This window comes from Cotesia glomerata, linkage group LG5, assembly GCF_020080835.1.
Source record: "Cotesia glomerata isolate CgM1 linkage group LG5, MPM_Cglom_v2.3, whole genome shotgun sequence".
In the NCBI taxonomy this organism is placed as follows: domain Eukaryota; kingdom Metazoa; phylum Arthropoda; class Insecta; order Hymenoptera; family Braconidae; genus Cotesia; species Cotesia glomerata.
In genome coordinates, this window is record NC_058162.1 from 22,864,727 (window position 1) to 22,880,116 (window position 15,390).

A 15,390-nucleotide genomic window follows, 5' to 3' on the forward strand; every position below is an offset into this window, starting at 1 on the left:
GAAATTTTGACAGTTTGGATGATCAAAATTCATAATTTTTTCAAAATATTAAAACTTCAAAGTAATATTTTCTTCACAAAAATTGAACGTTAGTATATTAAAAGAAATTAGAAAAACGGTTGACCCTGAAGGCCATCCCTGCAACTTCCCGCTAATTCCATACCTAGGCGCAACCTAGGCGCTTAAAATTGCACTTATGACGTTTTTGAGCTTCTCGAGCTCAAAAATACAATGTATGTGTTATTTTGAGCTCTCCGAGCTCAAAGAGATAGCTTTGCTATGCTTTTGAGCTCTTCGAGCTCAAAAGTCATCACAATTCGATGAAACACGATTTTTCTAATTTTCAAACTGCTGTAACTTTTTAATAAATCAACCGATTTTCACGCGGTAGGCGGCGATCGATGTGTTTTTTTGAGCTCTATAAAAAATTCAGAACAAAAAAATCAATCTGATAAAAATTTCGGAGTTATTACAAAAAAACACTTTTTTCGATTTTTTTCGACAACGATATCTCATGAACGCATCAACCGATTCTGACGCTCTATGTGGCGATCAATGCGGGTTTTCAAGATTAAAATCTGATTAGTTTTTGAAGTTGATCGGTTCAGCCAATTCGGAGATATTTAAAAAAAATGAAAAAAAAAAACAACTTTTTTTGTCACTTTTTTTGCAATTTCTCGAAATCTACTGGTCCGAATCGGTTTCAACTTACAGGAAATCTAAGTTTGGCGAAGCCCTTTCGAATGACACCAACCGCGATAAAATCGGTCAAGCCGTTCAAAAGTTACAAAAGGTTTACACACACACACACATACACACACACACACACACACACACACATACAGACGTACGGCTATCATCGTGAAAATAGTCAGGAAAGCTTCCTAGGACCTCGAAACGTAGAGATCCGATGAAAACTCGATTTTCGATAAACGGGGTAAACCAATAACTTCCCGATTTTTGAAAATTTTCAATTTTCTTAGCGGGGAGTTAAAAATTACCGTTAAATTCACGGTAATCGTGGAACGGATAGCACGATCTAATCATTTGTCGGTGTGAGATAATTTTTAATTTTTTTTCAACAAACTTTACCGTAGTCTATCGTAAATTTTATTAGGTTTTCTGTAAATTTTATGAAGTTTACCATACAATAAATGAATTTTTTGTAATTTTTATACACAGCAAAAAAATTTTCGTCATTTTGTAGAGTGTTAAAATTTGTGTGTTGAATATTACACTCCAGTGTGTAGAATTTAACATTCTCATGTGTTGATTTAATGATGTAACACACTAGAATGTTAAATTCTACATACTAGAGTGTAATATTCAATACACAAATTTTAACACTCTACAAAATGACGAAAAATTTTTTACCGTGTATAAAGACTCGCATGGAGAAATACATATATCAAAAATATATGTCGCATATATAATATATATGACGCATATATTTACGCAAAAAAAAATATGTCAACATATATTTTTTACATAGATGCTGACATATATACAGAGATATATGCCAAAATATATGTAGACATGTATGTAAGTTTGAGAATATTTCTCAGTTTGAGAATTTTTTTACTCAAATCAAGAAAATTAAATTCTTCAAAATCATTTAGTTGATTCAAGTTAAATTTTTTTCTGTGTATCTCTAGACATATATATTGCATTTATATGCACGCATATATGTGAACATATATGCTGAAATATATTTAACGCAAAAAAATTATGTGTGAAAATATATATTTGCTTATATTTTCCGCATATATATTTTTCCATGCAGGGAATGATAATAAATAAATAGGCCGCATAATATCCCACGATTACAGCGAATTTAACGGTAATTTTTAAAAAAAATTTCTTTCTGTGGAAGATCATAAAGAAGTTTAATAGAAATTATGATAAAATTATTTTTTCGCATTAATTTGACACAATCTTGAAATTTTGACAGCTTATGATAGCCATAACGACCAAAATTCTCGATTCCGAAGAAATATGAAATCTCTTTCGTTAGTTTTCCTCAGAAAGTCAAGAGATTTGATAAATTTTCCTCAACTTTCTTTTTTACATGAATTTATCACGATTAAGCGATTTTGATAGCAATTTTTTTATACAAAAAGAAAGAAAAAGAACATACTTATAGTGATAGTTTTCAATGACCGAAAAAACAATGCGAACAGCCCGGACCGGGAATTGAACCCAGATCTTTTCGTTAGACGCGAAGCGTTCTCCTAGTTAAGCTATCTAAAACAATCTGTGATGCTCAAAATTTCATTTCTTTCCGAATTTTCGTTAACCCTTCGAAATTTAAAATGAGGATTTCTTTACCTATCCAATTCAATATCACAATAAAGAATATTTCATAAAATATAATGTAATATAATATAATATATAAATCTCAATGGATTTAAACGGTAAAGACTCACCAAGAATATTGGATACTAAAATCCCCGAAGACCGCTGCATCGAGTTCATTTGTAAAACCTCCCTATATATACTAAAATTGGATTCGCCGAACATTAAAATAAAAAAACCGACTACTAGCTGTATAAAAGTGGGCAAGTTAAAATTCGTTTCATCTGCATCCTGCAATCGGGGTGGATAAAAAAAATGTGACAGAAGGTGGCTATTGAGATTTTCATAAAAAAAAATTATTCCAATCGAAATTTCTCCCAGTTATTGTAGGTCAAATATACATACCGTTTTTTTTTCTTCTTTTTTTATATCGACTGCTAATAAAATATCTCTAGATATTCACGAACGTGCTAGGTGTTATACGGATGCAAACGGAAGGTTTTTTTCCCATTTTCTGTTCTTAGCCTCCGGGTTAGCTTTTCCGTCTTTACTTTATATTATACCCTTCATCTTTATCGTGACAAGAATATATATTTGTTTCCTCTTCGGTTAATATTCTGACAGCAACATATTCATCTTGTAAGTACATTTCATACATCAAATTTGTTTAAAATAAAATTCGCAGATGCTAAATAAATAATTGTATTTTTCTTATTGAATTGAGTTTGCACGTATATTTATAATTTTTTTTTTTTTTTTCGAAATTGTTTATATTCGAAACGGCAAATTGCTTTTTTATTTTACATATTTAATTTCCGTGGATTAATGAATATTTAATTCTTCAGTAGCAATTGTGAATAATTTATCAAATAATAAATTCGATAAAATGTTGCATTTAATAAAATATACATGTTTTAAAATTGTATTTTATATTCGAAGGTTTATAGAATGGAAGATACTTCTCTGGGAGCTTTAATACTGCTAATTTTATGATTCTTATTATTTTTTGTGGAATATTATAAAGTGTTATTTAAGAAGTGGAGAATATTTTATAATATTTTGTAGTGGATGAAAAAAATAATTGAGTATTAAATTTTATCATTTTTTTTTTTATCTTAATGTGGCAACAGTTTACTATTTTAAGAGAACAAAAAAAAGTTTTTTGAATTTGAATTTCCCGCTTTGGTGGCGCTATAAGCAAATTATCAATGACGTCACTCGATTAATCATCCAGAATTTCTGCGTCAACTATAAGGTTATTTTGGACAACAAAATAAGTTTTAAGATAAAGAATTTTTTAATCAAGACAACTAATTCTCTTCAAGATAACTTTTTGATCAACAATTTTCTTACCAATTAATTTTTTCTTCGAAAGTAATCTTTAATTCAACATTATATTCCATTAAATTTTTTTTTCTGTTCTATAATGTGTCAATAGTTAAATTTCTTAAAAGGTGCGGCCTCATGCAGTCGCTAGTCGCTCGTTTTCAGCGACAAAATCAGTCACGTGACAGTATTTTAGATTTCCCGCGGCTTGAAAAAATCCAGCGACAAATCGCTGCGACGACGAGTAGCGACCTCATAATTTATGACAGATATTTACGTTAGTAAATATATGAAAATCAAAATTCGATATATCGATATCTCGGAATGTAGTTTATTCCTAACCTTCATTACTTGTAATAACAACAAAAAATAAGAGTAATAAATTAAGTAAAAATTAATTATCGTCATAACTCAAAAATAAAATACGTGATGTCGAGTGTAATTAAATATCAAAAGTGGATTTATGAGTGTCAACAACTTATTTACAAAGCTGAAATTCGAAAAATTCGGCGAAAAAGGATATTAGCAGCTCTCGTTCTGAATGAAATTTTAATGTGTAAAAATAAAAAAAATAGTAGTAAAAAAACAATTTTGGATTCATCCGTTATTTAAATTAAGATCTGACCATGGTTTCTTCGAAGCAGTTTTTCCTACACTTTCTACGCATCCAGATAAATTTGAAAATTATATACGAATTTCAATAAGTCAATTCGAAAAACTTTTATGTTTAGTTGGCCCTATGATAACAAAGAAGAATGCAGTAAGGGAACCTATTTCAGCAGCAGCACGACTTCTAATAACTCTACGGTAAATTTGTTTTATTTTTCCGTAAAATATTTATAGTTGACAACATACTGACTATTTACAATTTTTATAGATATTTAGCTACCGGTGATTGTTTAACATCTTTATCCTATCACTATCTAGTTGGGGAGACTACCACAGCTAGCATAATCACAGAAACATGTAAAGCTATTTGGATTTGTCTTAAAGACGAAGTTTTACGGTATCCTTTGAATACATCTGATTGGTTGAAGATAGCTCATGAGTTTGAAGAACAATGGCAGTTTCATCATTGCGTAGGCGCTATCGACGGGAAGCATATTCAAATACGGGTAAATGATTAGTATGCAGTAGGTTATAATGCTTATTAGTCAATGAGAGTTTTTTTTTAATTTTTTATTATTTTAGTGTCCTGACAATGCTGGGTCTTCATACTATAATTATAAGAATCATCACAGCATTGTATTATTGGCCATATGTGATGCAAACTGTTCATTTACATTTGTTGACATCGGTGCTTATGGTCGACGCAGTGATGGCGGCATTTTTCGTGATTCAGAAATGGGCCAAAAGTTTGAAAAACGAGAAATGAACTTACCGGATCCAAAAAAGCTAACTGTTGATGGGGTACCTCTACCATACGTACTAGTTGGTGATAAGGCATTCCAATTATCAGATTACTTACTTCGGCCATACCCAGTTAGAAGTGGATTAAATCAAGAAAAAAGTATTTTCAATTATCGTTTAAGCCGTGCTCGAAGAACAATCGAAAATGCTTTCGGTATTATGGTTAGTCAGTGGAGAATATTGAGAAAGCCAATGGAAGGCACAGTTGAAAATATTGTAAGTATAGTTCAAGCTATTGTATGCCTTCACAATTGGATTCGTAAAGGTGAAAATAATGACCCCCATGTTAAATGTAATCTGGATCACGAAAATGCCCACGATTGTTTGAATGAGGAGCTTCAGAGAGAAGTTGAAAATAACTCAGCTTTTAGAAAAGTAAGATTTCCTGGAATAAACAATAGCAGTCGCTTTGCAATTACAATTCGAAATGAATTTTGCGATTTCTTCAATGCTGAAGGAGCAGTTCCTTGGCAATATAATCGTTGTTAAAATGGAATAAGTTAACACACACACACACAATATTTGTACATTTAAATGAAAATATTCTTGGATGATTCATACAATTTTTTTGCATATAATTTTTTTTAAATAAAGTCATTTGTAAACATTGAGTTTATAACACCAATATGATTTGTACAGTTAAATAAAAAGTTAAAAAACTGAAGTATACTTATTATTCATTTAGTTGCAGTAATTTCTAAGGGCCACCTTTTCAATCCAGAGTTAAAATTAAAGTACCGTCGTAAATATATTCATATGCATGCAATAGATATATCCGGGATGATGATTAAAACCAATCATAAATCGAAAAAAAGACATTTAATTTTTCATGAATTTACTTTTGGTAATGCATAGAAAATCAAAGAAAATTAATCAAAATTTAATGTTTGTCAAAAAAAAAAGCAGAGAACAAAAATAATATTAATAACTGCAGTTTTTTTTTTTAAGTCATATTAAAAATGTTTTTATCAGTAAAACATACATGAAATATCTCTTCATATTTTCACAAACAATAATAACAATATCTTAATGTTTTGCTATTATTTAAAAATAAAAACATTCTATGATGAGTTTTGATTTTTCTATTATTAAAACGACATCATGAACTTCATAGAAAGAAAATTATTAAATTAGAAAAAATTGAATGTACTATTGGAAAGATTGAAATCTTAATGAAAAGTATAATAGCAATGAGTAAACATTTTTTTTTTATTAAAAACCGGTGATTAGGTAGATGAGTATCAATTGTCAGCAGCGAAACGCCGGCACTTCTGGTGAACCAAATTTAAAATCTCAATTATAGTTTCCATTTTTTGTTGCTGTGGCAATCGTCGCAAATAAGTACCAATTCCTATCAAAAAACCGTCCATATCATCTATTTGTGGAGCTTGAGGTATAATACAGGGGGTGGTTCTTCTTTCGCAATTGCATCGGCAATACGATTAAGTATGATAATCGTATCATCATCTTTTGTAGAACGTCTCTTTGGTTTTTTATTTGGCTGAACATCTAATTTGTTTAAAATTTCAGGAAAATTATAAGAGTCATAAGAAAAGAAACAATATATGTAAAATTAAGAAATGATATGAACGATATGTACCAAGCGTTTGACTGCTCTCTTCAGTGACTTGTTCCTCGACGATCTCACTTAAATCGATCGATTGATCACATTCATTTTCGTCATGCTCCCCTTCGACAACTCGGCTAACATTACTACTTGTTCTGCATCCAATTATGATTATTAGATATAAATTATAAATGAAGTTCACTTTGCTTAAAAAATGCCAAAAATAAAATCATTGCTATTGTAACTTACGGTCGAACAAGGCAAGTATCCCGTAAAAATTCCATTTGGGCGTAAAATTTCCATTTCTCTTTTTGGTTAACGCGTCCAGAGCCACTTGGTAGTTGTTCAGCATGAATTATTCGTCGGTATACATCTCTCAAGCTTTTAAACTTTTTTTTAACGTCCAGGCCACTAATTTTTCTTAATTTAATAGAATAAAAAAAAATTTGAGTATCATACGCTGAAGAAGATTAAAATTTAGTTGTAAAATTCAATACTTATTTATAGCAATACTTGTTTATAGCGCAAAATTAAAATTATTTTTTCATTTTCAAATATGAAACTTAGAGTTTTTTACTATAAAATTTTTGATATTTTGTATACCATTCAGTGCTGTCGAAACTTCTTCCCACAAATTTGAGACCGTTTCTCTACTTCGTTCTTCGATCGGGATTGTGAAGTTCCACAATGGGATTCTCTTCTCAACCTCAAGAATGAGAAGCTCAATGTCAATATCGTCTAACTTTTCGCTTCGTTTCGTAGAAACCGGTCGCTGAGGAGATTTTGATGGTACTGCTTTTTTTAAGGAGTTCTTTTTTCCGGCTAATATTAATGTTAATCACATTGTTTATTATAATTATGGCAATAATTATAGTGTATATGTATACATATATACTTTTTTTTTTATTAGTTGAGTCTTTACTTACATACGTTAGGATTTTGATTTTCTGCATCAACATCTTCAACTACCGCTTCAGTTCCATCATTTAATAAACTTCGACGAATGATAGCTCCAGTATCTTCAAAAAGAAATGGTTATTGTACGTTTACAGTTTTACCTACTACTATTATGTTATTTACCTGTCATCGGATAGAAGTAATTATTATCATCGAAATATATTTTTCCGTAAGATTCAATACATGAATGAGTTTCTATAATCTCGACAATTATATTGCAAACGCCACATGTATAAACAACTTGTATTTGCTGTAAAAAAAAATAAACTTGTAAATTTAAATAAAATTCATCTAAAAAAATAAACAAAATTAATTTTAAAATATAAAATTAATTTTAAAGTATGAAATTAATTTTCTAGGACAAAATTAATTTTCTAGTATAAAATTAATTTTCATAAAAAATTTCTTTTTTATTTATTTCATAAATTACAAGTTTTTTACTATAAAAGTAAGGTTAATCAAATTAAATAAATCTTCACGGATTAAAATAATTTGTCTCTTTTTATTTATTACTTATAACTTCATCGATGATTTTAAAATATTTACCTCATCCAAATCCATCATCTTCAACAAAAATAAATTAACTTTAGTATAAATAATTTATAATTTATAAATATTTTTATTGTTACCGTTGATTAAATGCTACTTATCGATAGTTAAAAATCGATTGTTCCTATATTATCATTTATATTATGGCTCCTATGTACCAGCGACAAAGTTCAACATATCCAGCTTTATCGCTGGATTTTTTCAAGCCGCGGGAAATCTAAAATACTGTCACGTGACTGATTTTGTCGCTGAAAACGAGCGACTAGCGACTGCATGAGGCCGCACCTTTTGTAAGCAAGTATCGATTTGATAAAAAAAATTTTTTTTTAGATTTGAATTTCCCGCTTTGGCGACGCTGCAAGTAAATTACCAATGACGTCATTTGATTAACCAATCGGCATTTTTTCGTTTATTTTAAGGTTACTAAAATCCTAAACAGTTGATTTTTTGGCAAAATAATCGTTCAAGTATGAAATTAAAGCAAATTTACTTAAAAACAAACTATAAATACATAAAAAAATATCTTACAAGTAAGAATGAGTTTTAATAAACTAAAAAGCTGAATAATGGATAAAATTGCATTACAACTAATTTTTTTATGATTTACATTTCTTTTTTACATAAAATTTATTTTATTTTTATTAAGGAAATGCATTTTTGTTGAAAATCACTCTCAAAATCACAGAAATCTTAAAAAAATTTTTTCTCTGTCCTTACCGTTTTTTTTTCTTCTTAGAACCACTGGACTTGCTTGAAACTCAGACAGACCATCAAGGTTGACGCATTTTTGAAATTATAACACAAATTTCCGAAATAGTTTGATCCATTCTCGAGATATCGGGAATCCGCACATCCATACCAAACGCCGGATTGAAGCCTCTTATTCTGGGGAATAACTTCTTTCTAAAAGCAAAAATAAAAGAAACTAAGAGAGTGAAACAGATAAATATTGATAAAGAAGAAAAAGCTTCGACTAATTCCTAACAAAGGAAAATTTCTACAAGTAAAATTCCAACTTTGAATGTCGAGCAGTGAATAATAGGAAAAAAATTTTTTTATCAGAGTGATGTAAGCAACGAAGCATCAAAGAAAAATATGTTCTATAAACATAAAAAAAGGTAACGAATGCCGATAAATTCACAGGATCATCGATAAGACTGGGTCGAAGGAGGATCGCACAAACTTCCTTTAGCGAAGCAGAGTGTGGAATGGAAACTATTTCGAGTCAGTGTGGAAATTCCGATATAGATCGAGAGGATAGAGAGCTGCCGAGTGGGCGGAAGAGGAGCACAACCAGAGATACGAGAGTATCTGCGTCCTGGGAAGATACAAGAGGCTAAATTCCATAGACTCGCTGTTACTACTCTCATGCCTGGGCTTCCCTAGAGATGTATACGAGATTATGTATCCTCCCTAAGGGTATGTTCTCATAAATTAACATAACTCTTTCATTATCCAAGTATAGCCATGATAATGTTAATGATAATGCCGAGCCGTTCGATATTTGCATGTCATCACTTACCTTAATAACTCACGTCCATTTCATTTTTATTTTTCTTTTTTATAGGTTCAGCCAAAGCTGTCTCAAGTCTTGGAGTTCATTTTTCTGGCCTGGGGAGCCGGAATTTTAATCTAGGTGCGGATGTATGGACTAGCTACATCTCACGAACTAGTCAACGGATCTCAACCATCAAGGTGCCAATCTTTAGAGCTTATCATCCTTTATAGCCCTGCAAAATTTAACACTAATCAGATAAGTAGTGTTTGAGTAATTCAAAGAACTGAATGCTAACCATCAAATTCATCTTGGTACGGATGTATGTATATATTAATTATCTATATCTCAGAAATTAGTCAACAAATTTGAACCATCAAGGTCTCAGTCTTTAGAGCTTATAATCCTTTATAGCCCTGCAAAATTTAATACTAATCGGACAAGTAGTTTTTGAATAATACAAAGAATTGACTGCTAACCATTGAATTCATCTTGGTACGGATGTACAGATATATTAATTGTCCATATCTTAGGAACTAATCAACGAATTTGAACCATCAAGGTGTCAATCTTTAGAGCTTATCATCTTTTATAACCCTGCAAAATTTGACACTAATTGAATGAGTAGTTTTTGAGTAATTCAAGGAATTGAATGGTAACCATCAAATTAATCTTGGTACGGATGTACGAATATTTTAACTGTCCATATCTCAAGAACTATTCAATGGATTTGAACCATCAAGGTGCCAATCTTTAGAGCTTATTATTCTTTATAGCCCAGCAAAATTTGACACTGATCGGACAAGTAGTTTTTGAGTAATTCAAAGAATTGAATGCTAACCATCAAATTAATTTTGGAACAGATGTACGAACGTAAGAATTGTTTATATCTCGGGAACTATCCAACGGATTTTAACTATCAAGGTGTCAATCTTTAAAGCTTATCATTGTTTATAGCTCTGCATACTTTGATACCAGTCTGATAAGAACTTTCCCAGAAATTCCAAAGTTAACGTGCCAAGAAACAAACTTGTAGATGAGTTTAAACAATGAACACTAAAAATAATTAATATTTAGCATAAGCATACACTAGTTGGCAAAGCAATAGCAGTAACATCTCACTGTTTGTATCATCGGGGCGAACGAGGCGAAAACTTTGTTCCGGAATTTGTGGTGAGCAGGAAATTGCGGCGAATAAACTTGTGTCTCCTCTTTATTCGGGTAAATGTAACCTCTATCTGTACACGTATCTTTGTCTTTCGAGTCTAGTTGAAAGGGTTGAACTCGAACCGGAGCTTTATGCAGTGAAAGCCCTTCCGTCCGCTTTCGGTGCCTTTTATTTCACTACAGCAACCGGATCGTTTTCATTATTCTCCGAAGAGGGATAATCTACCCCAGTAACTTCCTGTGTACAATTCACTTGATCATTTCAAAGCCGGCGATACAAATTAAGAGATTTGCCAAGCTTTAATGAATCTTCCGAGGCTCGATGACCATTTAGCAAACCGGATGCTGGATAAGGATAAGGATAAGTGCAGGTGGGGTTAAACCAACACAGTCCAGTTGGACTCTGTTGGAAAATTCATTGAGAGCAGGTCAATGCTTTCTAAACGGCAATCAGGTGACACACCTGACACAGGTTAAGTTCCTGGACGTTTCTAGTCGACACCGGGTGCGGCTAATTAGATGCATAATATTCCGTCGAGTGGAGCTCTGCGACCCAACTCCGTTCTAGATGCAGTTGGTATATAATAATTAGCAACGACCACCGGGAAACTCAGACCCGGATCTCCGTAATTACGAGTGCGACGGTAACTAGTGAACACAGCACACACGAGCTTAATACCCGGTCGAGTCTTCTGGTTCTCTCGTCTCTCATTTATACAATCATGTACTTTTACAAGAGATTATCGCTTTAAGTGTGCCACCGGTTTGGATTATATTCGACTCACTCACCATCAAGGCTTTTTCGGGACAAACCACCAACGAATTTAATTGAAATACTACCCGACATTTATTACCTGGATCTTACTGCAGTCTACTTTGTTTTTAAGTACAGATGATTATTTTCTTCCATTCTTAAGTGTCTTTAATGTGTAAAATGTTTTTCCAGGCCATTAAAATGTAAATACAATGTTTTTTGGATTATTGTATTTTTTAAACAATGTACAAAAAGTACATTTTTGTAAGTATGTTCAATTTACTTTGGAATCTTTTGTGCTAAGTTTAATTTTTTGTTTCAGGTGGAAAAAAAAAATTCTGGAGTCGGAATTTCACTCTTTGTACGGATGTACGGATGTAGGGGAACCTGGGGCACGATGGCCCCCCTCAAAAATTAGGTAAAAATTTTTTTTTCAATTTCCCTCAAGTTATGACCTCTATAATGTTTTTATGATATTTTAGGCCAATATGTGATATGTGGGGCATAATGGACCACTCGAGAAAAAAATTGTAACGAAAAAAAAATTTTTTTTTTCAAATTGTGATAAATTTGTGGTAAAATGAATTAGAAAAAATTTAATTGAACTAAAAAATTTAACAAAAAATTGAATCATACAGGGGAGAAAGGTACACGACGGTCCTTGGCATAATGGCCCCTCTCATTAATTAGGTAAAAATTTTTTTTTTCCATTTTCCGTCAAATTATGGCGTCTATGATATTTTTATGATATTTCGGGCCAATATGTGATATGTGGGGCATATTGGACCACTCGAAAAAAAAAAAATGACAAATCTAAAGAATTCATTATTTTAGTCGACGACGTTTTCTGGGAGGAGGATCTCTAGATTTTGATGGTAATAGCTTTAGTAAAAAAAATTTTTTTCTTATATAATTTTTAGGGAGTGGGCCGTCGTGCCCCAGAAAAAAATTTTTTTTTTCGATTTTTTGCAAAATATCGACTGATTCGTTTGAAATAGATGGAAAATAAATGAATTTGATGGTTAAAAGCCACAAAAAAGAAAAATCGGCTTAAGGGGGCCGTCGTGCCCCAGGCTCCCCTACGGATGTCTTGTTACTCACCAACGGTTTGTATTTTTTGAAAATTTTTTTGTGTAACTTCAAGAGAACATCAGTCCCAATAGCTCTTTGAAATTTGAAAAAAATCGGTCAAGTAGTTTCTGAGAAATTGAGGTAAACATTTAATGGGTTGAAAAATAGCGATAGAAGAATGGGCAAGACGCCTTTCCAGGTAATTAAAATTTAAATATTGTGTTTTTTATGAGGTTATTAGTATATCTTTGCTTGGAAATTGATATTCTTTCGTTATCAGATGGAAGAAGTTATTTGCAAGTGGTTGGAAGCCAGAATTCAATTCTTGGTGCGGATGTACGGATGTACGGACGTCTTGTAACTCAACAATGGCTTGTATTTTATGAAAATTTTTTTTTGTGACTTGAAGAGTGCTTCAGTCTTGATAGCCCTGCTGAATTTGGAATAAATTGGTCAAGTAATTTCAGAGATATTGAAGTAAACATATGCTTGATTCCAAAATGTCGGTTGGAAAATGTGCGAATGTACGGATGTCTTGTAACTCATTAATGGCTCGTATTTCTTGAAAAATTTTTCTTGTGACTTGAAGAGCACTTTAGCTCTGAAAGCCCTCTAAAATTTTAAAGCAATCGGTTAGTTAGTTTCTGAGAAATTGAAGTAAATATGCTTGAATACAAAATTTCGATGAAAGAATGGACAAGATGCCTTTCCAGGCCATTAAAATTTAAATATCGTGTTTTTTATTAGGTCTTTGGTATATCTTTGCTTGGAAATTGATATTCTTTCATTTTCAGATGGAAGAATTTATTTGCAAGTGGTTGGAAACCGAAATTCAATTCTTGGTACGGATTTACGGATGTACGGACATCTTGTAACTCAACAATGGCTTGGATTTTATGAAGATTTTTTTTTGTGACGAAGAGTGCTTCAGTCTTGATAGCCCTGCTGAATTTGGAATAAATCGATCGAGTAATTTCAGAGTTATTGAAGTAAACATGCTTAGTTCCAAAATGTTAGTTGAAAAAATGTACGGATGTATTGTAACTCAATAATGGCTTGGATTTTTCGAAAATTTTTTTTTGTGACTTCAAGAGTACTTCAGCCCTGATAGCCCATTGAAATTTGAAAGCAATCGGTCGAGTAGTTTCGGAGAAATTAAATAGCTTATAAAGTTCGAAAAACCCAAAACTTGATAATAGGATTTTTAAATAATTCAAGCTGAAATATTTTCAAATTTTTCATTCCGGTTTTAAATAATCTAAAAATATAAATAACAATTCAAATTGTCAGTATCGAATTGATCTGGATAAATTGTAGAGAATAATAAATTAACGGAGTGTGAAATTAAAAACGAAAAAAAATAAACGACAACCGCAAACTAGAGTTTAAAATTGATTAAAAGCCCAGCGATTAATTTATTGCGGTTATTATCAGTTGGTATATATTTTGATAGTTTTTTATTTATTTTGTTTGATGTTGTGTTAGGTGATGTTTTTTTTAGCAGCAGGAGATTGGATGCGGAGAGATTGTTTTGGATACAACGAACATTGACGTCGAAATGAAGGCTTGATAGGTTGATCAGCAAAGAGCGCTCGGAAGTGGCAATTTTCGGTAATCGATATCAACGTCGACGATTGAATGGACAAGCCCCGAAGCTTTAGAACCCAGTAATGACTTGCGGGTGTTCACATATATCTACACATATTCCTGGTTAGATGTCTGTTTATCGTGCCTCGATATATTTATATGTGTATATTTAGACATATTATTATACGCCGCAATCAAAACAGCCTTCACTCCAATCAACTAATAAATCAATGCGATCTTTTGGTAATAATTAGTGTTAATTTTATAATAAGTGGTAGTCAAAACAGATGTAAATATTTTAGAGCACCTAAAAAGTTTCAAAATTATTAAAACCAATACAATAGTTAAATTTCTTTAAAGGGCACAACCAGTGTCAAATTTTAAAAAAATCGGCTTTTTTCATATTTCGATAAATTATACCTTTAAAAATAACATACTCAAATTTTAAATCGATATCTCAAATAGTTTTTGAGTTACTTTAAACAGTCATTTAAAGAGTAGCCGCTCAGCAGTTAGATCGTTGCATTAGCAACAGAAAAACGCGTTTTTCTCGAAACAGCATTTTTCGAATTTGCTGGAGTGATTACTCGAAGACAAATGATCTGATCACTACCAAATTTTTTTCTGCATGTTCAGTATATAATTCTTCATACGATGATCGTCCAGTTTTTTGATCTGATCAAAAATCGAATTTTGGCAGACCAAAAACGACCAGAATTTTAGGTAAAATTTAACTTTTTTTTTTAAAACGCCACCGTTTTGTCAATTTTCGATATTTTTTTTCGACCTTGGGTCATCGTACGAAAATATCTTTTAGTTTAACGAGAATTTTTTTTTTTTTTGGTTTTATCCACGGAAAAGGCCGGAATCACTCCAGCAGTGGAGGACCTTTTTTTTTTTAGCGCCGTCGGAGATCGCGTGTAACTCGGAAAATATTTAATTTTTTCCTTCAAAAATTTTACTGTATATTCTTAAAATATGTATTAATATACCCTTAAAATTTTAAAACAATTCATACAGGAGTTTTTTATTTGAATTCCTAAAAATCGCCTTTTTTTTTTGCTGTCACACTAGTTGTGCCCCTTAAATTGATGATTAAATCAGTTAAATATTCATTTCTTCTTTTGATTTTTTTGTACTGTGCTTTTCTGAAAGAAAAAATGACTAGTTTGACAAAAAAAATTTTTTTTTTAATTTGAATTTCCCGCTTTG

General features: G+C 31.6%; 2 protein-coding genes across 2 annotated transcripts; one reads left to right on the forward strand and one right to left on the reverse strand.

Annotated features, from left to right (window-relative positions):
* The first annotated feature begins 4,037 nt into the window (after nt 1-4,037).
* LOC123265057 (protein ALP1-like) lies at nt 4,038-5,695 on the forward strand. The gene is made up of 3 exons (XM_044728636.1): nt 4,038-4,428; nt 4,499-4,736; nt 4,813-5,695. The coding sequence occupies exons 1-3, from the start codon at nt 4,361-4,363 to the stop codon at nt 5,518-5,520; spliced, it is 1,014 nt and encodes a 337-aa protein (XP_044584571.1). The 5' UTR covers nt 4,038-4,360; the 3' UTR covers nt 5,521-5,695.
* A 732-nt stretch (nt 5,696-6,427) lies between these two features.
* LOC123265689 lies at nt 6,428-8,201 on the reverse strand. Its single transcript, XM_044729545.1, has 7 exons — nt 8,102-8,201; nt 7,679-7,805; nt 7,525-7,617; nt 7,202-7,420; nt 6,848-7,018; nt 6,632-6,753; nt 6,428-6,540 (listed from the first exon to the last, which is right to left on the reverse strand). The coding sequence occupies exons 1-5, from the start codon at nt 8,117-8,119 to the stop codon at nt 6,975-6,977; spliced, it is 501 nt and encodes a 166-aa protein (XP_044585480.1). The 5' UTR covers nt 8,120-8,201; the 3' UTR covers nt 6,428-6,540; nt 6,632-6,753; nt 6,848-6,974.
* Nucleotides 8,202-15,390: the final 7,189 nt, after the last annotated feature.